This window comes from Sparus aurata, chromosome 3 (assembly GCF_900880675.1).
Source record: "Sparus aurata chromosome 3, fSpaAur1.1, whole genome shotgun sequence".
Classification (NCBI taxonomy): Eukaryota; Metazoa; Chordata; class Actinopteri; order Spariformes; family Sparidae; genus Sparus; species Sparus aurata.
The window spans coordinates 13,582,608-13,609,506 of record NC_044189.1 but is presented as its reverse complement, the minus strand read 5'-3'; the positions used below and the strand labels follow the sequence as shown (position 1 = coordinate 13,609,506).

The 26,899-nt window shown below is 40.2% G+C and overlaps 1 protein-coding gene across 9 annotated transcripts in view; it reads right to left on the bottom strand.

Moving 5' to 3' along the window:
* The window catches only part of csmd3b (CUB and Sushi multiple domains 3b), a 376,450-nt gene that overhangs the window by 75,026 nt on the left and 274,525 nt on the right, over positions 1–26,899 (bottom strand). For all 9 annotated transcript variants that reach the window (XM_030411810.1, XM_030411811.1, XM_030411812.1 and 6 more), the window contains 10 exons: positions 19,119–19,301; positions 18,494–18,820; positions 16,428–16,622; positions 14,297–14,435; positions 13,354–13,541; positions 11,900–12,088; positions 7,917–8,033; positions 6,733–6,948; positions 3,702–3,890; positions 73–173 (listed from right to left, as the gene is read on the bottom strand). In XM_030411810.1, the coding sequence (XP_030267670.1) occupies positions 73–173; positions 3,702–3,890; positions 6,733–6,948; positions 7,917–8,033; positions 11,900–12,088; positions 13,354–13,541; positions 14,297–14,435; positions 16,428–16,622; positions 18,494–18,820; positions 19,119–19,301 (1,844 nt within the window). The remainder of the gene's footprint in view (positions 1–72; positions 174–3,701; positions 3,891–6,732; positions 6,949–7,916; positions 8,034–11,899; positions 12,089–13,353; positions 13,542–14,296; positions 14,436–16,427; positions 16,623–18,493; positions 18,821–19,118; positions 19,302–26,899) is intronic.

Sequence of the window (26,899 nt, the reverse complement as noted above, 5' to 3'; positions counted from 1 at the left end):
CTTTTTTTCATTTTTGCCAGCATGAAATGTCTAGTCTCTATGAGCTTTTGTTAGGATGTACAGATTTGTTACCTGGATGCTGTAGATGCACTCGTGGTTGTTGTCATAGTTCATCGGGTAGTTTGGGGAGAGGAGGATCCCTTCATTGTTCATAACTGAAGAACCACACTCCGCTGTTGATACAGAAAGAAGAATGAAGCATGAATAAAGAAACATATAGATAATTGGAATTTTTTTCACATTTTTTTTGAAAATCGTGGTAAGAGCATGAATTGTTTGCTCCTGCAGTATTAAAGTTTTAGTCCACAGTGACTGAAAAACATACGCCTCAGAGTGAGGCAATGATTGCTTTTTTCCCCCCGATAAATTGAGGAAGACTTTCAAAAGCGTGCTCATGTGTATGTGTGCGTGAAATTTAATAACCCTTTTAAACAGCTGTGGAGTCAGCCATCTACTTCCATTGAGGAGAATGGGCAGGTAGTAAAAATTCAGAAACTAATTTACCTAAGGATACCTGCTCTATGCGCTTCTCACACGTGCCCTCTAACTACAGTATCCATGTCCCTTTCCTCTCTTACTCCCTCCCTCCCCCTGTGTCTCTACTGGTGTAATAGTCATATTACAGCTGTCATATCGTCAATAAATCACGCTGCTACAGTTTCCATTTAGAAAATTACCTCTCCACCCTCTCCCTCTTTCCTCTTCAACTGCCTCGCTTGTGCTCTTTCCCGCTGTCTCCCTCTCTATGAATAGTGCCTCCTTTACCCTCCTCTACTTCAATCAACCTTCCTCTTCTGCTTCTCCCGAGTTTCCCTCTTCTCCGCCTCTATCGCCTTCTTTTTTTGTCCTGTTACTCTTTCCCTTCCTGCTTTGGTCTTCTTTCCCTAAGCAATGGTGCTGATTAAATAGGTAATGTCCAGAAATAATAATAATAATAATAATAATAATAATAATAGCAAAGAAGCAAAAGACAAGCCAAAGGCAAATTAGATTTTTTTGAAAGAGCCGAGACAGCTCTTTGGCACCTCTCCAACTCCCTTCCTGGTCAGCACCTTATGAAAACAATACGTTTGACTTGATAAAAAAAAGTATCACGCAAAAAGCACAAACACACGGCACCAAAGCAACCCTTAAAACCTGCAAAGCACATCTCTTTGTTCATAAAAATCAAAAAAATTCACACAGGCTTAGTGTATGCTGCTAAAACAACCGTACAAGTAAAAGTTTGCAAAGCTTAGATATTAGAAAACAGCACGTTGCGGGCGTTCTAATCGTCCTTTTTTTTTACTGCGTCTCTGTGATGTGCACCACATCATGCAGCAAAGCAACACAACACACAGGAACTAAATATAGCAAACCGCACTACACCATAGAACACGAGCACACAAACACCACCCCCGCCTCTTTGCATTATCAGTCTTTGCACGTTGATGACAAAGAGCCAAAGATGTAAACACTGCTGAAAGTAAGATCAACGCGTACAATGTTCTCAACGGCGATCTGAAATTATAAAGTTATAAACTATATAGGCTCTTTTTACTCAAACTGGATGGTTATTGTCTTGTCGTTCAGAGCATCGCTGACAACAATCCTGTGAAGTAGTTCAGAAATATTCAGCGTTGTCTGTTTGGCTTTGGTTATTGCCCTCTATTGATTCTACATCTGCAACCGAATCCAATCTCATATTACACATTCCTTGCTTACAAAGAAGCTGAAGTTATGAGCACAGACTATTGATCCTTATGAGTTAATTCATGTTCTGCCTGCATTAGACTTATTCTGAGATATTGAAAGACAATATGAAAGCCTGTCTGGAATGCCCAAGAAATAATATGTAAGAAAACACTGTCTGGTCGAGGATAATTGTTGGACTAATGTCACGATTGGGACTTTTGGTGTGGCAGTTTTTGTGTTTTTTGTTGTACTTTTGTGTTTTCAGGGGTGCCCTGCAGAGGCTGGGTGCAGCTTCCCTCATGGCTGGAGATGCCTCCTCTCTCAAACCTGCAGCACATTTGATCATCAGCTTTTGTCTCATACACCTGCTGCTCATCTCATCATCAGCTCTGGCCCAAATACTCCTGTCTGTTCTTAACTAATTGCCAGATTGTTTTTGACTGCACAATGTGGTAGATAGCTTAATCCCTTGCTCTCTTGCTGACCTAACCTCGTTTCTCCTGGACCTCTCTGTGTTGGTTGCCTCCGAGCCTCATCTCCACAAGCCACCAGCCTCGACTACACCTAGGACCCTCTGTGTCTGCTACCTCCACCCTGCATTATAGTTGGCCAATAAACTCCTTTAAACCTATCCCATTCTGGTTGTCTGCTTTTGTGTCATGCAACACCCACTAATCCTTACAACTAACATACCCTCAGAGGAAGAAAAGGCAAACAGCGTTTGTGATGTAGATATTTAAAAATTATTGACATGCCTTGTGCTCAGACACAAACAAAGTTGATTGACAGTTTTTCCCAGATGTCGAACTTTTCATATGACGATGCCGACCACATTATCATCACCATCTTGTTGCTGCTGTTCACATACAGCCTGACGTATATTCAAAAGTTTCACTACGTGTTTATGTATATTTGTGTATAAATAACTGTACACATGTTTTGTAATTCGTGTGGCATGAAGGAGTCAAGAAACTTTGATTTCGTTATGCAACCCTGTGTTGTATAATGTTGAATAAATGACCTTGTACCTCGATGTACAGTACATTAATATGTGCCTCACAGGTGCTATCTCTTTTAATACTACATTCTGTGTGGACCTTCAAGTTTTGAAAACATAAATTCTAAAATACAACTATTATATCAAAAATATATATAAATATTTCCAATCGGATCCTTGAATATGAACGGCACAAATACAAGGGTTGCTAGAGGATTTTGTACAGACTCACCTCATATATCACTGACATTTACTGTCCTTCGAGTAAATGCAAGTTTGCTTGAATAAATGGTGCTTTTAGATAGGCCATAGTGTATTGACCTCCTATGTAGTTTAGAACTCTGTTCAAGTTTTGGTTCAGTGTTTGAATATCACCACATTCTTGACTCATTCATGCCACCCCTTTATGTTCTGTTATTTTTCTTCCTTTACATTTGTGTTGTGAAACATCCTTCTCTATATTGTTGCAGCAAACAAGGTTGGCCTTGTGCGTCTGCTGGCTTTTGAACTGAAGCTATCCAGGGTTATAAAAGGATGAGCATCAAGAGCTTCATATTTTTCAAAATTCCTTTTGAAACCAACAACATGGGCAAATATGTGCAATTGCAGAAAACCCTCAACTAAAGCCGAGCAGTTCAACGTGTTGATGGTCAATGCAGGCCAGTGTTCTGTTACATAATTGAGTATGTGTATTTGTTCAGCTCAGTAGATAACTTAGGAGGTAATGCAAAGCTTTCACCTTTATGATACAGTGGAAGACAGCCTTTCCCTAATTAATTTCAGCTACTAGTAGGACATTTTATAAGATTAAACAGAAACGGGTACACTTTACACACAGCATTATGCTACGTGTGAAGCACCTGCAATTACAGTGCTGGATGATGAAAAGCTGATACTAAATATCGAATGTCTTTTAGAAACATTTCTTTTCAGCTTAACAGCCACAAAACTCTCTTTTATTCTAAAATGGGACAGAATAGGATGGGACTAACATTTTTTGAGTGCTATCAGCAGCAATGTAATCACATACCAACACATCTTGGTAGTGGGGCGCTCCACATTCTCCGCCCTCCTCCCAGACAGACCAACTCTGGTGCCCCCTCTAGGCGATACCCCATATTGCAGGAAAAAGACAAAGTGTCCCCGACGCCAAAACTGTAGCCGTTTCTCCTGCCGAACCGAGGCATCCCAGGGTCCTCGCAGGGCTCCAGCGTGTATTCTGTGGGAAAATAAATTGAAAATGAATATGCACATTCATGAATAAACATTCAAATGCACTACAATGGATGAGCACTCCGACGTCTGCCTTTTGAGTGCTGCTGGCTAATAAGCCAGTGATGGACAATGTTACTGAATCATGATATATTATAAATTGTGTACTTCAGTGGTCTTCACTCAAATTTGCTGAGTGTTGCATAAGAGCCATACGAGTAAGTGAGAGGTGATGAGATTAGAGTGCAAATTAGAGTGTCCTCTACCAATGGTGTTAAATCAACAAATCAATACCCATCACTTTAAAAGTCCAGGAAAAATCCATCCTATTATCTGAAATAAAACCAACAACATAACTGCTTAACGTGCAAACCCCGCATTGGCCATGATCTTTCTTGTGAACAAAAGATGTGAGTCGGAGTTGATTCCACCGTGTCCTGAATTGCACTTGATGTTTCCGTGTTTAGCATGCTACGGCAGGAGATTTATTTTAAGCGGGCAAAGACTGATGACTGATGTGATGTGTATGTCAGAGTGTGCGGCAGGATGACACGGCCTGTTGAGCGTGCTGAGATTGGCAAGGCGCGTCTCTGGTGACACCTCCCATGTGTTACATTCTGAGTATCAGCTTATGCCATCTGGGACGCAGTAAAACGTCCCTCAATGTAGACTCGGATTCAAGTGCTCCTTTATTTAGAGGCAATTAGAGAGCAATGAAAGGGCAGTTAGCAAAGGACCTGTATTTATGAGGGGCAGATGGGGCCTTGGACTTAGTCCCATAACCCTTTCCTTAATTTTGGATGAGGGTGGTTGTGATGTAACACGATTTAACATGGATTATGAAAGCACTTCTCAGAAAACCACTGTTGAGGTTATGAGGAGTTGTTCTTCATCTATTTTCTTCTTATTGTGTTGTTTAATGGTGGATTGCATTCAGTTTAATGTTGTATAACCTCTCTTCTTTGATGTGCTTTATTTCATGAGCTTTTCACAAGGTTTTATGGATAGCTCTCAAGGCCAGTGGTGAAATATCTCAGTTTAGAGGAAGACTGGCAGCTAAATGTTCACCTACAATGGCAACAATTTGATGTTGGGGGCTGTGCAATGTAGGGACACATGAAACACATGTGGCACAAGACAAATTTCTGTTGAGTCAACAAAATGTACCCTTGTAAACCAGCATTGATAACACACTATAGGCCTAATTGTACACTGGCATTTGAAGCTTAATTGTTTTGCCAGGAAGCTTTCTTGACTCCACTGAAACAGTTTTGGTCCAAATCTGCAGAGTCGTGCAATTATGACTACCGGTGTTCCCCAAGGCCCTATTTCCAATCCCTTGTTTTTTGGATCATAAATGCTTCTTTTTTGAATATCATTTGTCGCTTTCAAGAGTCACTCCACACTATTTTCTTGTAACAGGGAAATTGCCCTTTAACATAATGTGGCATACTACTTAGAAAGTAGAAACAGTTTTAATTGTTTTAATTCAATTTTTTGTTTTAATAATCAAAGCATTCACAGTGAGATTTGAGACATATACGATACATGAAAATTCACTGTCAGCGTGGTAAATAGCTAAAGAATGCTGGCGACAGTTACTACTGGTGGATAGCTAGCTTGAGTAGCAGACATACCCTAGATTAAACAGTTGACTACTCTCATTGTTGGTTACTTACAGACAACACTACGTGGCAATTTCCATTAAACGTTAATAATGTCCGGTTTGGATGACTGAAAACTGTCTGACCACTGTGTTTTGGACATGGACTTTGACTGAGGAAGATTGAAGACTGAACTGATCAACCTTAATTTTCCTATGCACTGGGAATGCTCAGGTTCAGACAAGGTCTTAAAAAAATATATTAGGCGTCCAAAGTTTGTTTAACATGAAAGGAATACATACAAACTTGTTGAAATTGTAATACAAACACAAATCATATTACATTAACATCCAGTGACTCTTTTATATCCTAGGAAAAGAGGTAGGGTAGTGATTTGTTGTACCTATTATGCCACTCTGGACTATACAGGATGTGGATGAAGCATTTTGTTAACACAAATTAGCAGTTCAAGTAGGATTACACACTCCATTTAATGTGGACAAAAAAGGCCTAATCTCAAATCAAGAACTGGAATGGAAAAAAATCTCAGAGCATTTCATTTAAGTGTTCCGAGATTATATAATATGAAATTGTTCTTAGTGTGACCCAGTTAACCTTCTCCCTGTGGTGAATGAAAAACATGTGTCTCATCCATTATCTGTTGGATCATCCATTTCAAGATCCTACAGAGTTCTGCAAGGTCAGGCACCCACCTGCATTAGTGAGTGGCTCCAGCCTTATATCAGCAGAAGGTCACAGAGAGTCCCTGATCAGGCATTGTTAGTTGTACCTCACTTTGTGTTTTAAAACCATAGGAGACAGTGCTTTAGTGGCTGTGGCCTGTCAAACGACTTGTACGACTTTAAATGGCCACAAAAGATTGACCACTTTGTTAAGCTTTCTTTACTTTTTTGGTGTTTTATCTGTTTATCTTTGCGTTAATAATTTCTAACAATGAGGTGTGTATAAATGAACTTAACATTTCTTCAGTAACTTCACTTCCTGAAGTAAAGCACAGACTGATTATTCATCCTAATACATTTAAGGATACTGTAACTGTCTTTATATTGATAGGAATGTTGCTCTGCTCCCTCATTTGTTAAAGAGAGGCTATCTCACTGTGGACTGTTGAATCTTCCCTGTTCCAGTATCAGAGAAATATCTACTTTAACGGAGTTCATGAACTGACCTGATATACCTTGTTAGAGTTAAATAGTAGAGAATGACTATAATCAAGTAAATTACCAGAGAAAGTTATGTTGAAGCCCTCATATGAAATGGAAAAGTCAGAGATGAATCTGAGCTGGGCTTTGAAGTTGCCATAGAGACCAGCATTGATGTTGCTAGGCAACTCGTTGCCGGTCAGGCGAGCCAGTGGTTGCAGGAAACTCCCATTCTCGGTAACCAAGAGGTAGTCATGTTGGTCCTCCAGATGGAAAGAATTGAACTGAAACTGGACTCCTGTTAGAGACACACACAGACAGTAGACAGATAACAGAGAGATCATCTTTAGAAGTTTGTTTCATTCTCAACTTATCATTATAACCACAATAAATAATAATCAGCATTGGTGACATCAAAAAAGGTTACAAAAAGCATAAAGCAAACTAGCTTTAGTTTCACTTAGACTAAAAAAGGGCAATAAAACGGAGTATGCTTTTAAAGGCGGGACTACCTTCTGATTGTAAAGTTGCTACCACTGTATTTCCTTGGCATCCAATCAGAATCAGAGGTGTGAAAATGCACAACCTCCCCAACTCCATAATCCTGTCCTAAGTAATGTGGTAGAAGTTGTTTTTATTTATCTACTCTGGTGCTGCGACTACTCTGTTACTACATGTGCTTTTAAGGAGATAGGAGATTATGTTGTAATTCTTTGAGGGGTCTGAAAAAGGCCATGGCTTGGTCTTAGCTAAGAAAAGCATCAAACGTGCGGACAACTGAAAACTATTTGCGGAAGTGGTTGAATGTTTAACTGAATGAGTGGCCATTTACTGAGAAAATTAAAAAAAAGAAAAAAAAAAACAGTTGAACCTAGGTCTTTATCTTGCAACTGCTTTAAAAAAATATTGGATGCCGTTGCCTTCCTTCGATGCAGTTTGTTGACCTCCTGTATTGTTATTACAATAATTCCAAGCTTGAGGCTTCAGAACAGTAGTCCACTATTTATTTAACAGTCTATGGTTTTGAACCAACTTCTCTTCGTACTTGCGCTGACTAAAGCCACAAATATCAAACAGAATATAAATGTGCTGCTCTGAATATGCTGTGAAACATAAAAAAAAACAAAAAAAAACACCACCGCGATGTAATGTAAGTTTGTGGTTATACTACACCAGTGGCTGCACTACACTTGTCTGTGTTACTTGCTGCTGTCTCTCACTCTGTCTGTCTCTATTAAGGAGTGTGAATCTGTGTGCGTCTCTTGCCTTTCCCGTGGCTGACTTCAACAGTCCAGGTACAGTTGAGAGATGAAGGGTAGCTGTCTGGATAGCCGGGACTAAGGATGGTTCCCCAGGGACCTCTAACATCTCCGCCACATAGAGCTGAATAGATTGAGGGAGACAGAGTGAGAAAGAGAGCGAGGCAAAGAGACGGAGAGATGTGCAGACACAGGGGATAGAGGCAGCGAGAAGGTTAGCATCGGTCTGGTGATTGCTAAAACAGATAATGTTTCCCCTGTGGACCTTTAATAGCGTTTGTATTAGTAAACACATGCACACATACCCACACACAAATGCTACGAGTGAGGGAGGCAGACACGGAGAGATCCCTCTAAAAAACTTGTGGGTAGAAAGGTCTGCATGCACTGACAGCTGCAAAAATTTTTGTTTTTTCCTGATTTATTCCTCCCACTGTTGCAAAAATAATGACATAAATAATGTAAAATCCACCACACTGGAATTATAAATAATGGATTATTTGCTGTTGATATAGTTTAATGTCCCTGAAACCAACCATTGCCCGACAGTGATTAACTGTGCGAGGGAATCTAGTCATTCCTCTTACATGTTGACGGTGCATAATAACGCTAAGAGATTAACTAAAAACTGCTTCAAGAAAAGTATACGTTTCATTTTACAGCATTTGACTTATTCAAGCCTGTTTCTTTTTAGTTGTTATTCTTTGCTAGGATGTGTTGCATGTAGAAAAGGTCCTCAACACATCTGTTGGAGGTGACAGCATGCGGGAGCGCTGACGACAGTGGCCACAGCCGCCCGCATGTTGGAAGTGCGACACGTCTTCACAATTAGTGCGGCGCGCTGGATTCATAAACGCTTTCCACGGACCTCTAAAAGCACTTTCGCATGTAGATGCAATCTGTAGGTGATAACAGATGGAGCATAAATAGTTCATGTACTAAATGATAATGCCTCTCTGTAGCAGAACAGAGAGGCTTATCCATAATTAGCTCAACCGTCAAGAGCCATGCTAATAATTAAGTATCTTCCATATCTTAGTGACTTATCAAAACTTCCTTTATGTCCTCATGTCACGATCATGATCAAACTTTCGGTGCAACTTTTTAAATACAGATTTTGAGTTTCGTGTTGTCTGATGTTAAATATTTGTCGGTTTTCAGCATAAATAGCAATAGAAGTTGGAAGATATTGGAGTAATTGGCATTACTGGCTACAATGCAAAGTCGCTTGTTATATAATGAGTGACCATCTGGACAATAAGTGGACTCTGTTCTACTGAGAAGTGCGAAAGAACTGAAACCCATTTGCAAGATTTTGTTGCTTTGGGATGCACAGTCTCTGAGCTCTGAGTTGTTATGAGGCAGAAAAATGTGACATGAAATTAAAAATCAAACTAAACTCTAAAAAAATAATACCATTTAACCTTGCATTAATGCTATGCAATAGCTGCATAGTGTGCAAGAACTGAAAAAATGTCTTTTGTTTCTGCATATTTTTTTTCTGTTAATACAGTTTGATTTCAAGTAACAGAGCAGTGATATTAAGAGCAGTGGAGCAGTGCAAATGATTCTCAGAGACGACTCAAAATGTTTTCAACCTCTCAGTACGGCCTCAGTATGACCCCTCGAGTTCTGCTCATGGTTCAGCTGTGCACATTGTAATGCAGCAGGAGACCAGTGCTCGCGGAGAGATGCTCAGAGTTGAGACCCGGTCCTCCAGAAAAAGCTTGAGGAAAATCTGTCGCTCATTCTATGCATACTAATGCATGCATGTGTTGCAAGGTGCTTCATTTCTGCTCGCTCCAGCTGGTTCATCTTATACTTGGTCGACTGGCCTGTCATTTTCTCTTACAATAAACCTATAAAATGCCATAACATTGCCTCAGAAATGCAACAGTCGTAGAGTGCTGGGGAGAAGGTCAAACCTAAAAGTTCTGCTGAAGTTTACTTGAGCAGAAAAAACTAACCAGTTTACTAGAAGCAGAGAACCACCGACTCTGAGAACTGCAGCACGCACTACAATCTGTGCAGTCTTTGCAAGGGTGACCACTGATACAACCGCATAATACAGGCAAGTCAGGCACTGACAGTGCGCTCAAACCACAACAGGGCATCAGTATCTTCGCTCTAAACCACTGCTGTTTTTACAACATCAGCACCCCCAAAACAAGGGCGAGGAGTCAGAATGTTTCCAAACAAGCAGACAGATGCAAGCGGAGATGTGCGCACACATAAACACACACACACCCCCCCCACACACACACCCACATCACTATTAATTATTAATACTTTTCTGCCAGGAAGCTCTTAATGTTGAATGCTGAGCTATGTGAGAAGTTTGAAACACTGCATTGTATCGCAATATCTGCCAGTTTCTCTCTCTCCACCTCTTCTCATTTTCTTAAGATCTCCTTTCATCTTTCCTTTTCCTGCGCCTTTACCTGTTGGTTGGTCTTTCTATCCATTCTCTCCTTCACTTGCATGAAGCTGGGTTCAGTGGTTCCACAAAACCACAGACCTTTGGATTTCACGAAAGTTTTACAAAGTAACTGGATTCACATTTTAATTTATTCAAATTCATATAATCAGGAAAGGTATCTGTTTTAATTATGGTCATGCTTTAACATTAATATTCAGTACACTATTTTGAATCAAAATCTAGAAATATTCAATTCCTGCAACAATTTCCTAGGCTGGAGTCAGCTGCCTTTGGCACAGTCTTGCTTACACTAGCTGTCAATCATCAGCAAGACCATTTCTTACCAACCGCAGCAGCAAATAGTCCCTATATTTCTATGTTTACATATTGTGTAAACACAGTCTAATGGCATTCAGCCTGCAGATTCCATGCCGTGCGCTTTGATGTTTATATGCTCAAACTGCCTCCTAGGAGGAAACCACTGCCAGTCCCGGGAACTGTGCAATTCAAATGTGGTTAACAAGCGAATGAGCCAACAAGCTGAACCGAGCAAGCCGCCACAAAACTGACGCAGCAGTGCCGCATCTCTCCTTCCTCCCTCCTCTTCCCTACTGCTCGCCCCATGATTGGAATGAGAAAGAGAGTGAGAGAGAGAATGAGAGCATCAGCACCCCCCAAACACTCCTTGATTTGCGAGAGAAGAGAGAGGAGGTGACAGCCAACACAGGCTCTCGTCAACCTTACCTCAAACCTTCCTGTGTTCACGGTTCACGCAGGAAAGGAGGTGACAGGAGGCACGTGGAAAAAGGTGCATACGCTCTCTCTCTCTCTCTCTCTCTCTCTCCCCCTCACACACACACACACACACACACACACACACACACACACACAGACACACTGTACATGCCCACAGATCTCTAATCTTCTCCTCAAATCATCTCCTATCAGCCACAGCAGCCTTCACTGCAAATTGCCCCTGCGTACATGTGTGCATGTGTGTGTGCGCGCGCGTGTGTGTGTGTGTGAGTCAACCAGTGGTTTTGTCGCAGAACAACATGTTCTATGTGACTCAGCTCCCCATAACGGGATGGTAGGCTCCACTGCTGATCATTTTCTTTTATAATGGATCAACTAGATAATGTTGATCAACTAGTGCATAATGTTACTTATTATGTTATGTGTATATGTGTATTTGTTGCTTTTTGTGTGCTCCTATTGCTGTGAAACAAATTGCCCCACTGGGGACAAATAAAGGTGTTGATTGATTGATTGATTGATTGATTGATTGATTGATTGATTGATTGTTTGATTGATTGATCTTTTTTGGGTCAAGTCTCAAAACAGTATTATGTGCATCTTATAAAACTGTCACTAAATGTATTATTTGGTAAGAAGGAATGTGATTTTTGCAAGTGGACACTTTATCTATGTAACAACACTCTTTTGTACGATTAATAAAATGTCAACGCACAAGTTAACTTGACTTTGTGTCATGTCATGTCAGTATACGCACACACGGGGCACACGGAAATGTTGTATTGCACAGAATGTGCACAAAACAAGGTATTTACCATCACATGTGGGTAAGGGGTGGCTCCACCAGTGGTTCTTCTCACACACTAGCGGCTCCTCATGGCTGAGTCTGTAGCCAGAATCACAGCCGAATGATACTGTGGACCCGATGGAGAAATCCTGCCCATACCGAATACCATTGACGGGGATACCAGGGTCCAGGCACGAGTAGCTGTCGACTGCAACACCTGGAGAACAAAACAAAGAAAAAGAATAAGATGTCTGAATGGTAACCTGAATGGTATGTATGCTGATGAGGACTAGACTTTTCCTTTAGTTTTGCTGATCTGCCTATTCTGAAACTCACAGATGGTTTGAATCTTCACATAAAGCGTCATGCTGTGCAACCATGGTTGTTTGTTTTTCACAGGTAGCTAATGACTGCATGTGAGGCTGGCTTGCATCTGGTGGGGTACTAGTGTAATGTTCTCCCCTAACAACCAGAACACCTACTGTTTTGTTTGTTCCGTTATGTTATGTGCATAAAGTTCATGTGAATTACTCTGATCTAGAGAAGGTTATAGATCTATAGAAGCATTGAGGGCAGCATATCAAAGCTAGCTTTCTGTCTGTGAATGCAGAATCAGTGCAGAGTACAAGCAGAAACATTATAAGAGAGGAGACGAAGGACTTCAAGGCTTTTGAATAGAAAAATCTGTAACATCAGAGATGGCGGTTCAGTGACTCATATCTTGACCCTTTCTGCCTGACAGGCACCTGTCTGCTTTATGACAGACAAATGTGGAAACATATCTATTGATCCAGAGCACATTTGAGATTCATGACAGTTTAAACCAATTTGGTGCACATACACACAGACTTTTAATGAGCATGGAAGAGGAGGATACCACGCTAACGGACAGAATTACCAAGGACGATGATGTAATTCAAACTTCAGACATTAAAGCCCTGATTTTTGTGCTTTGGATTGGATTCCTTGTGAAGGAGTTTAGTGAAATCATGCTCATGTGCAGTAGAAGCATAAACTTTAGGATATGCATGTTAAGAACTGTACTTTGTTTTTTTAAGGAGATTTGACATTCTATACATTTTATAGTTTATGTGGTTACCATTGAAAGTGTAGTTATTGCCGTCTCCCCATGTATTTGGATGGGCCCAGTCTAGCTAACTGCAAGTGACTGACAGGGGGGTTTCCAAGATGGCTGCTGAGTGGTGAGAATTGTCTATAAGGACTTTGGTAGTACTACTTCTACAAACATATAGATATATAAATAACTATATTAGTAAAGGGTATATAAGAATATGCTAAGATAAATACAAATATGAACAATACATGAGTACAAACAGGGTGAAGTGAATACACACACATACACAACAGTAGAGGGCGATATGGACATTGGTATATGCATTGTGAGAGCATTAACAGTGCCGATGAGTAGTGTGTCTCTAATCTGAATGCATAAACATGCTGTTTTTTTGTCTGCTGACTTACTCTCATACAATAACTTGAAACCAGCATTTGATCGGCTGTTGTCGGTGGTAAACAGCAGATAAAGAAAGTTGCTGCTGCTGAACAGGAACTGGGGAACCTGGGTGCCATTAAAGGAGCCAACCAGTGGAGACAGGAGGTTTGGCCCGTCATGGATCTCCAGAAAGTCGTAGCCCAGCTCCGTCTGGAACCTGAGAGACAACAATGTCAAAACGTCACAAAGCTAATTAATTTAAAACACTCAAACAGTACAAAAGTGGGAAAAGCTGGATCTGTCTGATAATAAGTGAGATTATTTAGTAAGTGAGAGTTTGTCAAGGCAACACAAAGACTGTTTTCTTGCAGTATATTTATTCAAGGTGCTTAAATTACAGTAGGGGTTGAACAGGGTTGAATGACTCTGGCTATCAATTATTCCTAAAAAAACGGCAAATTTTATATTATAGACCTTTACAATTGATTTTGGATGATCGCAGCCACATAAATCATATTTTTGTACAATTTTGTTTAATTGAGTTAACAGTGAAAAAAAAAATTAACAGGTCCAGTCTGTCAAGCCCTCTTAAAGTTGTTGAGACAATGTTGTTAAATGCACTTTACAATGAAATAAAGTTGAACCAGAAAGCCAAACCAATGAAAAACTGATTTCAGGGTATCCTCCTGAAGTCTTGCTTCTATCACCACTTCACAGCTCAGGGAACACATATCATAAACCAAAATATTACCAGCTTCCTGATCAATATACATCTTCCAATATTAATTATACAGCCTATGAAATTTAGGAGATCATTAATTCTCTGTGAGGACCCATAAACATTAAGTCCTGTAAATCGTTTTGCTTGTCAGAAGTAACTGATGGCGATCCCTAATGAATCTGTACAGTTCTGTCAATTCAGAGCTCTGACAGACTCTGTAATATGCAGAATGAAAGAGTTATGCCACCCACCTGTCAAAAGTGATTTTGATGGAGCGTCCAGGTTCTGATTCAATCACCCACTCGCAGCTGAGGGAATCTTTGTAGTAACCAGGCCACCCGGGAGACAGAATCACTCCATTTGGGGCTGAATAGTGGCCTCCACATGGGGCTGGAGGAGGACAGAGGACACAAAGAGGGAAGTGAGGGGGGGGATACAAAGGGAAGTTTAGGTGAAGTGATGTTGATGGGGGGTGAGCGAGACCTGATTATAGATTGGAATATGTAGTTTCGGCTGCTGAATGAGCTCCATTAGTAGCTGACGTGTACACGTAAAAAATGTGAATATATGTTTGATTCAGTTTAAATTCATGTCTGGAAGTCTGGGTGTCTGGCTAATGAGGCATTGAATTCAATAAACAACAAGTCTGATATCACTAACAAACAACAACAAACCATAATTTCACAGTCACTTTGGACGACTAGCTTTAGTTCTACTGGAGACCTTATCAACAAGATTTCATTGTAATTATTTCATTTGTTTAAACCTATAGTAAATTCTTTTTTTTCCTGCCACTTGAGTGCAATGCAAGAAGTTGTAAAGATAACACTGTCAGTGATACTGCAAACATAAAAGCAAACTGTGTCCCATTTAGACATCAAGTAGACATAAGTGTTGTTTTGGCAACCTGATCAATCTAACTACAATATTAACTCTTTTAGCTCAGATTTGGTCTCCTCCGACTCCAGTGCGTTCATCAGAGCTTTTTTCACTGAAAACTGCTGCCTGTCACTGTTGGAAAATAACGTTGAAACACTGCAGCCTGTAAAACCAAAATAATGAGCTCAAAGAAGCTAAAACTCCAAGCCCCATGAGAACAACAGAATTCTTCCACATTACACCCAGTAACATGATCCTTTGTTAATGTAAAACATTAATATGAAAGCTTTGAACACACTATAAGGAAAAGCTCTCAATATTCTTACAATAACTTCACATGAAACAATCAGGTCAGAAACAGACCCTGGTGTTCACGCTTACGCATCATTAGATCAAGCATGTTCATAAAATATACAGATGAACTGCGAGCTCTGGTATTCTCCTTCATTGTTAAAAGAGAAACATATAACTGCACTCCACATGATTTAAGGATGGCATTAAAATGCAAAACAACACATTTAAAATCACAGGAACAAGAACAGTCAAGCACATTTCCAATCATCATCCAAACCCTGATGAGAGATTTTAGCAGAATGTTAACTGTGATCACAAGGTTACATTCGCCAGAAGCCATTCTGTTCCAGTCTTCTTTTTAAATTTGATCTCATTTAAAGTTTAACTTTGTGTCTGAAGTCAATTTGTTCTGGTCTGTACCTGCTGAATTCAATTGAGCGGATTTTTACCTTCAAGTAGTTATAGATACAAATTAGCCACAAAGGATCTGTGAGACTATATTTTTTTCCTGGAGCCCAATTAACGCAAGCTTCTTTTTACCACGGCGTTATCAACAGAGGCTGTGTTAGAAATATCTTAAGTTAATTACATCTTCTGTTACGGCAACAAGGCTTGTGCAGTTTCAGTCCTTTGCTTCCACCTGAGATGAACAGGGCAAATTCAGTTTCATTTTTCCGAACTTTATACAAGGTGTTGATTATGCTATGTGCTGCACATCACCTTACCAAGCTGTTACACTTCTAAATGGCCATATAATCACAACATAGTGTAAAAGGAATGTGGTAATATTACACAGAGAAAGATCACTAAGAAGAAGACCTCACTTCATTGAAGTAGTCATAGTTTGTGACTTTAAAACACAGTATTACCATAATTATATCCAACACATTCATGTGAGCGTCATTAAAAGCTAAAGGGTTAAAAGTCATCTGAACCATTTTTTTATTCTTCACATTTCGAGAAAAGGCTTTATATCTTTAAGTACAAAAACAGTCAGAGTATCTCTGTAAGCCAGTAGCATGTGACATCGTATTATTAATTCTTTCTCTGGGTATTCAGGTTAGCTTGCCACCTCCATATATTTTTTGTGATGAGCTGACAGCATAAATTTCCCACCTCCCGGGCCTCACTGCTGCAGTTATGATGATATCTTGGATGACATATTGTTCCAGAGTTAATACTGTAATCAACAGCCTAGTCAATATTTACCTTCACATTTAGGAATAGGCCCACTCCACATGACTTTCCCTCGTTCTAACTGACAGGAGATGGTCTCGGCTCCCTGGGTTTTGATGAAACCGTCCTCACAGACCACAGAGATGGAGCTGCCAAGCTGGAAACTGTCTCCAAAGCGACGAGCGTTGATGGGAATGCCAGGGTCTGGGCACTCATTATGGCCAAATGCTGGGAGTAAAAAAGTTACAAGCAGACAAAGATATGATGAGGAGGATATTGGAGACCATACGCTCACAGAGAGAGAGAGACAGATACAGGAGGAATGCTATTAAGGAGTATGAGACCAGTACTTAACGGGCCCTCACAGGCTACATTTTGCTCATGATTTTGATTACATTTCCGAGAACCAATTCTATAGAAATATGGCCGCAACGTGACATCTTTGAGTGTTGAGTCCTGGCTCAGAAAATGTCTACACATTTCTCCTGTAATCTGTCTATTCCATATCCCCGCTCTGCCTATATGCTGTATCTTTATTCAGATGCCAATTTTTCATGCTGCAGTGTATTTGGCTTGGATGGCAGCAATGTAACGTCTGATAAAACTCATGTGAGCATATCTGCTTCGGGACACAGTCTGGCTCATGAGATTTGAAGGCTGTAAAGTCCATCTAAAAAAAAATTCCCATGTTTTTGCGGGCTGAAGCAATTCGCCGTGATCAGCTGATGGAAAGATTAAAAAATGACAAATGCAGTGACCCAGAAATATGAAAAAAAATAAATAAATAAATGAAATGTCTGAAATACACAGAATAGTGTGAGCTGGAATCACACTGTGAGGAATCATGTGGACAGAGCACTTCAACATTTTGGGAAATGTGTCTGTTTGCCATCAAACCGGCCGTCAGACGGGAAGATCAATATCAATTTCCATTTCTGTTTGTCTGGTATAGAGACGTGTTTAGCCTAAATTAGCTCAAAGACTGCAGGCAGGGCCAAACAGTCGCCAGCATCAAATGTGAACAAATATTCCTTCCAACAAAAGCCAGACTACCTTATTTTTCTGTACATGCTGTATCCTGTTATCTAGCAAGCTAGTCGTCAATACATCAGAGAGTCCCGTGGGGTTTGATCAGTTGCAAAAGTTTGCACGGCTGACAACTTTACGATGAAGACAGAACTTCTGAGATGTTAACTGCTCCTAAAACACTCCCGGTTTCTATTTGACATGGGTTAAAGAAAACAAGGTGTGATGTTTAAAAAAAAAAAAAAAAAAAGGCAATGTGGGAGTTTTTGGAAGGTGTACTGTTTCACTCCTGACAGAACTAGGCTTCTGCTCACTTCTCGTCTTTGTGCTAAGCAGGGCTAAACACAGCCTGGACCTCTCTCTTTACCGGACGCACAGAGATAAAAATGATATCAATCTTCTCATTTGACTCTGCGTACGACAACAAACAAGCCAAAAATTGTTCCTTTAAAACCTCCTGTGCCTTATTTTCGTCTTTGTTCTGCAACCTACACCTCTATTCTTAGCTGCGGCACCGGCCACATGACCCCTCTTGGATCAACTTGGTTTGTCTTTTCCGGAGCAACTCTTTGTGCTGTTGAAGCCTCCAGTCAGATCCAACTTTCAGGGAATTAAAAAGGAGACTAAGATCCAATATTTGAGGGGATAAAAAATAGTCCCTGCTCTTTTGAAATGATTATTGTGATGAAAATTGAGAAGAACACAGCTGAAAGTTTTCAAGTGTGGATGGATGCAGTGTTTCAGAATGAATCCACCTCGTGTCTAATACAGTCGCAACAAGTCAAGGCTGAAAGTCATGCATAAAATTCATATACAGTCATATTAGAAGTGTTGTTTTATAGCTTCACAAGAGCAGCGCACAGAGCAATGCCCCAGCCTCTCCTGCATTATTCTGCAGCAAATAAAATAAGTATGACCATAAATGATTGTCTTTTCCCTGCCATATCCATGTATCAAACTCATGGTTTAAACCCAGATTCTGGTCATTCTGGTATAATGTCAATCGAAATTGGTAATTCCTCTGTATTTATATAGCAAAGTGGAAGAAAATCGAATATAATAAAATGACATACTGCTGTATGTGATATTAAATCCTCGTCCTGACATGGAGTGATCAGCCTGAAACTCCAGCCGCAGCGTGTTGGTATTGGATGTGAGATGGGAAGGACTCTCAGCGCCAGAGAACCTCCCGATGACGAGGGCGTCGTTCGTCTCGCCATCTTTGACCGTCAGAGCATCATAGGGGGCCTCGAGGTCGAAGTCATTAAATGCCAAGTGGATTCTGGAGCCCGGATCTGATTGGATAAGCCAGACGCAGTTCATGTTGTTCCCGTAGCCCTCTGGGTAATCTGGGGAGAGGACCGTTCCTGAGGGAGCTGTGAAGTTGGACATGCAAGGGACTGTGGGAGGAAGAGTAGTAAAGGACAGAGACAGACAGACAGACAGACAGACAGACAGAAAGTGGAGAGAAATTCAAATTTAGGAAAGTGATGGGAGGAAAAGAGAAACAGAGAGAGAAAATGTTCTGTTAAATATTCATCGCCACAGAATCATCGGTCATCATCCGCTCCAGGCCATAATAAACTCTGTACTGTCACCATGGTGACAGGTCTGACTGAAAGTTATCAACGTCACAGCAGAGGACACACACCTCTGCAGTTGTATCTTTAGTTCCTAGAAATTACTTTTCATACTTACATATGCATATGGGGATGTTTGCTGACCACTGATTGTTGTCTTGGCAGGAGATCGTTTTCTCTCCAATCAGCTCAAAGCCAAACTGGCACTCAAACCTCAAGATTCCTCCGTTTGAGAAGCTGTCCCCCTCTCTTATTCCATAGAGAGGGGTCCCAGGGTCCCCACAACTCTCCTTGTCTATTTCTGTGAAGACATTTAACATCTGAGCGTTATTCCTCTGTGCCAGTGACCTCCTTTGATGTGCTAAGACAGTCAAAGCATGGATCAATAAATCCAACTGTTGTTGGAAACATTCCTTCATTAACATGAACATTTTATTAAACTAATCCCACACATATCATGATGTGCTGCCATAAATACTAAGCATGCAACATGTGTATTAATCTGCTACAGAGAACAGTAGCCCAAGAACTAACTTCTGTTTTCTAAAAAGTACAACTTTAATTCCTTAGAAAAAGAACTGAATAAATGAAAGTTTATATTCATGACTCATTTTTTAAAGATTTACATCAGCAGCAGGATCCAGAGGGCTTGGGGCTGTGAGTCACAGTTTGGCCGGGCAATGAAAGTAATCTTGGTCTTGAGGTTGTTTTTTAAATTTTTTTTTTTTTTTCTTTTTTACCCAAAGAAAAAGAAAGTTGTCTGCCTTAGCCTTGGATCGTGACTTCACCTAATTAGCATGCTAATTCAGTGCATAGATATCGCTTGATACACAATTACTGACATACAGAGGAAATGTAAAATAATGTAAAAACTTCATAGAATAAAAACAATTGGTCAGCTTTTTTTTCTTTTTTTTTTACCAGAAGTAACAAAAATTGCATCAAGTTGGTCCATTTTTTTTAAGACTTAGTAGCAACATTTGGCTCTGAGATGAGATTTCTTGTCAGGGATGACACTAATTGGCATGTATCGCCATGATGCCAACCTGAGAAGCAGTATTCACAGTGGTTCCTGCTCAGTTGATGGTATTCAAAACTTGAGTTTACATTTGTGTTTTTAGTTTAGACCAAAGCACGCTAACGAGAATGGCCCCTCTGACATTTCTGCTGGGCTTATTTTTATGTGCTGCTTTGCTTTGCTAGCATCTTTTATATCAACCCAACAGCCACCTCTTGGACTAGGTGCTAGTTTAAACCTTAATTTTAATTTGTTTTAGTCTGTTTGTTTGTTTTAACTGTAAGCAAATTGAGTAAATGTGCATGTAGCAGCTTGCAAATCCAGCGTCAGGAGTCAGGAGCTTTGACAATATCTGTGGTCACCATGCAGTGTTATAAGCCTCAAACACCCAGTGGTCATCTTCCCCCTGCTGTGAACCACAATGGCGTGCTACCATAGCTCATCATCCATTATGAACAGAAATATACTGCCAACTGGAATAGAGTCTTGCTTCAAGACGACTGGCTTTCGGCGTGCTGCGTAAGGCGGAATTCTTGACTGCTTTTACTTCTTTGTTGACAAAGCCCGGAGCAAGTTTGAATCCGTCTGTTTCTTTTATGCTCCTTCCCCTGAGTTTTCAAGTATTCATGACCCCTCTTTTTTTTTTTCACATCCAGTCGGGCCGTAAGGTTAGACAGATCTGTCTTTGATTCTATATAAAGGTGCCACTGTGTCACCATGATTCTCTGTAAAATTTTGTGTACATTATTTCAGGAAATACATCCTCTATTTCCCCAGCCTTCCTCTCCTTTATTCCCCTGCTCTCCTCTCCTATTTTCAGTATTATTTACAGGAGCGGCCCGTGGCAGGAAGCAAAGGTATGGCTCTGTGTGTGTGTGTTCGCTGTTAGTACGTGTGAGTGTGCCTGCGCGTGTGTCTGAGTGCGTGTTTGTGATATATTGCATTAATTTCCATCATGACATCGTCTTTATGAGAGCCACGGACTCGACCAATCACAACCTGCCTAGCACACACACAATTGTGCATGAACACACACACACACACACACACACACACACAGTGAGCAGTAGAATAGAGAACAAATTGCTTTGAGAGAAAACAGGAGCACTGTCGGAACATTCCTTTACTACCACTCCCGTGCGCGCGTGCGCACACACACACGCACACAAATACTGTACATGCATGCACCACACAAAGGCACACAGAGAGCTACACAATCACACATCCACAGCCACTTTCCCTTTCTGTTGCTAACACACACTCAAATACACGCACACACACACACACACACACGCACACACACACACACAGGAATAATCCTATTGTGTTTGTAACAACAAGGCTGACAGATTCACAAAGGGGATTAGGCTCCTTAAAGTGTATGTGAGTGTGTGTGTGTGTGTGTGTACAACTTCAACATTATGTTTGTGATTGCACACTGAGCTCAATCCCTTCCCATTCTGTAATACTCCATCATGCTCACTCCATATTGTCCATGGGAATACACATATATGCACACAAAAAAAAACAAACTCCACACAAACACACACATACACACAAACACATATAAGTAGTGCAAGCGCACTGCCATTAAAGACTTGAGAGAGTAAGGTAATAGATTTTAGGGGGATAATGAGATTGGAGGGGAAAAAAGCTTATTGGCCGTTTCTCTTTTGTGACCATTTTCAAATTGATTTCACGGCTAGGTTGCTAATAGTAATCGACTGCTGAATGTATAGTTGTATAGTTCCATGCATAGTATAATCTTTGTCATATGCTATAAACCGTCTGTTTATAAGTTTTGGCTGATGCTGTGCAGTAATTTCCATATGCGTATCTCTCACAAGGGTTTCAAAAACACAGGCAAGACGCATTACATTAAACCACATAAAAAAAGAAATAAACAAAGGTAGGTATAGATGCAACAGAAGAAGAAGAGGACTAGAGTTGAATACTTATGCTCGCTACAGCAGGTTGGCAGTGGGAGGAAGAAAAATGAGAAATCCAGCCTGTCTAATTAGCTTGTGGTTGTCTGAATGTGTGACCTAAAGGGAGCGGCTCAAATTGACTCGTTCACACTGTAGACATTGGCGAGGACGGTCTGCTGAATGAAAATGATCTCATTTATTACACTCACAATACTGACATTTAAAAAAAAAAAAAAATGTCTGCCTTTCTCAGGTTCCAAACCAGGCCGCTGAGGAGCTTTTGAGGACTGATTAGTTATGAGATGCGTGTGTAAGAAAGACATCAATGTTCTGCTCTCATTAAAACACACCATCTCTGCCGGGTCTTGTTACATAAAATGTAATTTTTTTTTTTTCCCCCTGTACCCGACGGCGGAACTCCCGTGTACCTGTGGCTCTCTGCAAATTGGACCCCGGAATCACAGATAATAATTGGGCTGTTTTCTTTTGATCTGGACACATCAAGGGGCAGAAATACATCACTCCAGCCTGCTGTAAAAACACCTCGACCGCGGACCCAGACTCTGTCTCATGACCCTGTAATAAGGCTTGTGATTTCAACATCATCAGTGGTTTTCAGGATACGCCTGTCCTCCATAAGATTCCCGCAGATGGTACAGGTGAGAAAACAGAACGCCCACGTATTGCAGGCTATTTTGCTCCCCTGCGATGTCGCTGCTGCCTCCTCTCTCCCCAAATAAGAACAGCATGTGAGAAAAATCGGAAAATAATTAACAAACAAATGTTACAGCAGTGAACCCCCCCTCTCTCCTTAGTGCACTGTTCTCTATAAAAACAAATGATAAAGCCAATAAAAGCCTGCCGAGACTAAACTTAAGAAAGGTTAAAGCGGCATTTTCCAAACGCCTCTCTGCTTATAGTAAAAACAAAGAGTCTAATGAGCTCTGAACCATCTGGAGCTGCTTCTTGATGAGCCTTTCAAATGACTTCATGACTAATGAGGGCCAAAATGGCGTCTCGTATGTTGTAAGCAAGTACAACATGGTTGAGTCAATCCCTGTCTACTCTTTTCAGTTTTAGCATTCATGAGATCTCACTGACTATATTTAAATGCACACTAGTTTTCCATTATTAATCAAAGTATTAAAGTATTTCAAGTTTGACACGGGTCATGGAAACAGAGAAATTCTGATTGAATACTCCCAATTAGGCCTTGATCCAAATGCAGCATTTTCTGAAAAGGACATGTGGGATATTCCAGTATTATCTGGCTTCTATTTGGCATATACTGTACACAGTGCATTCAGAATATGCATCCCAATTAGGCTTTTTAAGGGCCTTCCATTTCCAGTTTTTGGCTCTTTGTGGTGTCATGGAAGTGAGGGTAGAAATGCACACCTGATAAAAAAAATTAAAAAAAAATAAATGAAAAGCGCTCAATACTGGTCAGAGGGAAAAACACAGGTAGCCCACCTTCTCCAGTGCAGTACTTCATTAAGCTGCTACTGCCTATATGCTGCTTAAATCGCTTATTCTTTTTTTAAATATTGCTCTTTTTTTATTGTTTCCTTTGTCTTAACAAAAGGGAGAGTCGTGTTATTTCCGTTACGTTGTTGTTTTGCACAGCAGTACAATCACAATTAGGTATCTTGACTCTTGATACAGGTTTTTGGATATGCTGAAATATCACATCGTTGACCTTTTCAAGAAGCTGGTTGATGAATGAAAGAGAAGGGCTGTGTCACAAAATGGCACAGGCGACTCCAGACCCACCATTTAATACACTGTATTACTTAATACACTTACGTAATTTGAGGTGATAAAAGAAACGTAAGGGGATGTTAATTGGAGTATGCACTGCTGCATGTAAACAGGAAAGTTAGTGGAAGATCCATTTTCATTAGCTGTGTGATCCGCCTAGAAGGAATATCGTCTAAATGCAAATGCAAAATTGTCAAAAACTGGAAGATTCTGCACATTTAAAAGGGACGTTTAAAAAGGCCATCAGTCAAATAAGGAGTCAGGACAATCCCTCATTCACTGCCCTCGCTAGTTAACCAATGACATACATGATTTGAAATGTATGGAATATATTATTGAGTCCTAATGATGGAAACAACTCATTTTTCAAAAAGGAATTTTGACTGAGTGAACTACAGATGTAATATTTCAGGATCAGAAACACTGGTGGCTACAAGAGGACTGAACATCACACAAGTCAATAATTCATGACACGAAATTGAAATGCTGTTTACAGTTTTGCCATTAAGTAAGCCCTACCCTTCACAGGCTACCTCTGAAGCACACACGCACATATATGCACACACAGACACACACACACACCAAAAAAGTGTCTGGCTTTGGCATTACGACCCAAACACTAAGGTTATTGACTGCAAAATTGAACCACGTCTCTGGTTATGTTGGGAATGAATATTTCATGAATTCATATTTCATGGTGTTTCAGCCGCTCTGAATGAAATGCTGTTTAGTGTTATGTGATTAACAGCGTCCTGTTCAGTATCTAGACTACACTGCTCCAGCCAGATTGAGACCCTGTGGGACTCTAACACAAATCTAACAGCTGCTGGAAATATTTACAAAAAATATGCTGGCCAGAGCGGGTGGTCAGCGCTATTATTGCAGGATGAAATTTCATAAATGCGTTGCAGTTCTCTTTTGTTTTCCCTCTTGTGGCCTCCTTTGACTTGCTATGCCCCTGCTTTCTCACTTCCTCTTTTAATCTCCCCGTTTTTACCATAGTGCTATTCACATTCACAATTACACAGACACATACGTGTGCACCACTACACAGGAGACATGAAGAAAGCACAGATGAACACACACACACACACGCGCGCGCGTGCGGCGATCTATCTGTCCCTCTCAGCACACACGCACATACACCAGGGGTCAACCTCGCTGTAAAAATCCACCTTGACATCTTCCCCACCTATAAACACATCACATATTAAAAACCATAAAAAAGCAGATGAAAAATCTAAAATAAAATCTGAAAAGTAAGAGCTGACATTATGACTCTGTGATGGGATTCTGATGAAGAGAAGAGAGAAAAAAAAAAAAAAGGAGGCTGTGTGTATGATCCTTAGCTGCAGAGTAACGTCAGATAAGCTAAACGCATGCTGCAAGATAAACCTAGTTACATCGAGCATGAGTTGAAAAGCATTTGCCATGAGATTAACACATGTACCATCTAGCCCTCTTTTACAACGGGCTGTGTGGCAGCCACTTGGCGCTGCACTTTGTGGTCTCCCAGCACAGCGTTGCATAACACAGGATGATGGGATAATGCTAGAATGATGCACTTTAAAAAAAGCCAGAGCTCCGGGGAATGACTCACTGCCGGAAACAAATTCTCAACATCACCATTCAACATGTGCTTCAGTGAAAATAGACAAGAGGTGATGCAAATATTTATATTACATCTAAGGCAACCATACTGGAAAAATAAAAAAAATAAAACATTTCAGTGATTAAACATGCAGACATACAGTATGTCTTACAGGTAGACTTCTATCAACAGATCTGGGTCATTTGTCATTTTACAACACGTGCTGAACGATGAAATGCAAGCTGTGGCCCCATAATGCTACGCACACATAAAACACATACAGGAATGTCTTAATTTAGAATACAATAAAATACAATGTTATTCAATTATATTCTTCATATAGAAATGTATAGTTCAAGAGAGTAATGATTCTGCATCAGTTATCCAGTTCAGTCCTGACTGGTCGTATTGTTTGTTAATAAAAGCCATTTCTGGCATCACAGAAGTCACGACACACACCAACGTCCATGTGACAGTTCAGTCTGATACAAGTGCCACATTCGTCCTCAAAATGTGGCCTTTGTGGGCAGCAGGTGAGTGAGGGGCAAGTGAGCACCTGTGCCTGTTTCATTTGGCAGGAATCAGCTGCTCCTCCTAAGTGGAACAGAAGGTTTACTCTGTGTGTGTAGTGTTGAATCCTGCATCAATCCAACTGGCAGATGCTGAATTTGAGTTGTACTAAATATTTCATTTAAAATCCCATTCAGTGGAAGTCCTAAAATATCAAAAGAAATGTTACTGCTGAGCAGCGCAAACTGGCCTACAGTACTCACGTCCAACTCACAAAGGTTTACATGACATACAACATTTTCTATATATAAAATATAACACTAAAAAGTTCTATAGATGAGATTTGAAATGTTAATAAAGAAGCAAACACACACATGTGTGATGTGAGTTAAGTTTCTCTGTTATCTGTTCTTCTGGGCTCAAACTTGATTTTTTTCTTCATCTCAAAATGCAACTTGATGGACACATAATGTTCCAGGCTTCAGTAGGCATGGCAGTTAATTATCTGTTACTGAAAATGTTATAATTTTTAGTTTTCTGCTAATCGATAGATGTAGCTGAATATCATTTAAAGCATCTTTAAAGTCTTATTAAATTCAAAAAAAGTACTTATCCATTATGTTCACTTTACAAATGCAAATTCAAAAAAAGTCCTCACTAAAACTGTACATCTTCCAGGGATAGTAGAGGAAAACTATGAGATCATAACAAGCAAAGGCTTGTCTCATACAAGTAAGATGAGCTTGTGATGGAAAACTGCTGAAGGCACTCAGAGATGGTACAAAGAATTCGAACAAGCTTTTCAAACAAACAAACTGTTTACAAAGAAAAAAAGAAGAAGAGGAACTGAAATATGTGCAGTCTCTATATCCACTGCTAGTCATACAAACACAAACATTCTTTGACTTGAGAATAACATCTTGAGATGGACCTTATTCAAAAAGGATTATCAGGACGCTGCACTGTTCAGCCTGCTCTGTGTTTTATGAATCCATGTTGTTTTATTCAATACTACATATTCACATACTGAATATGTCTTATCTGCTCAAGACATACAACATGTTTGAAAATATTGTAAGCAAAAACAGAAA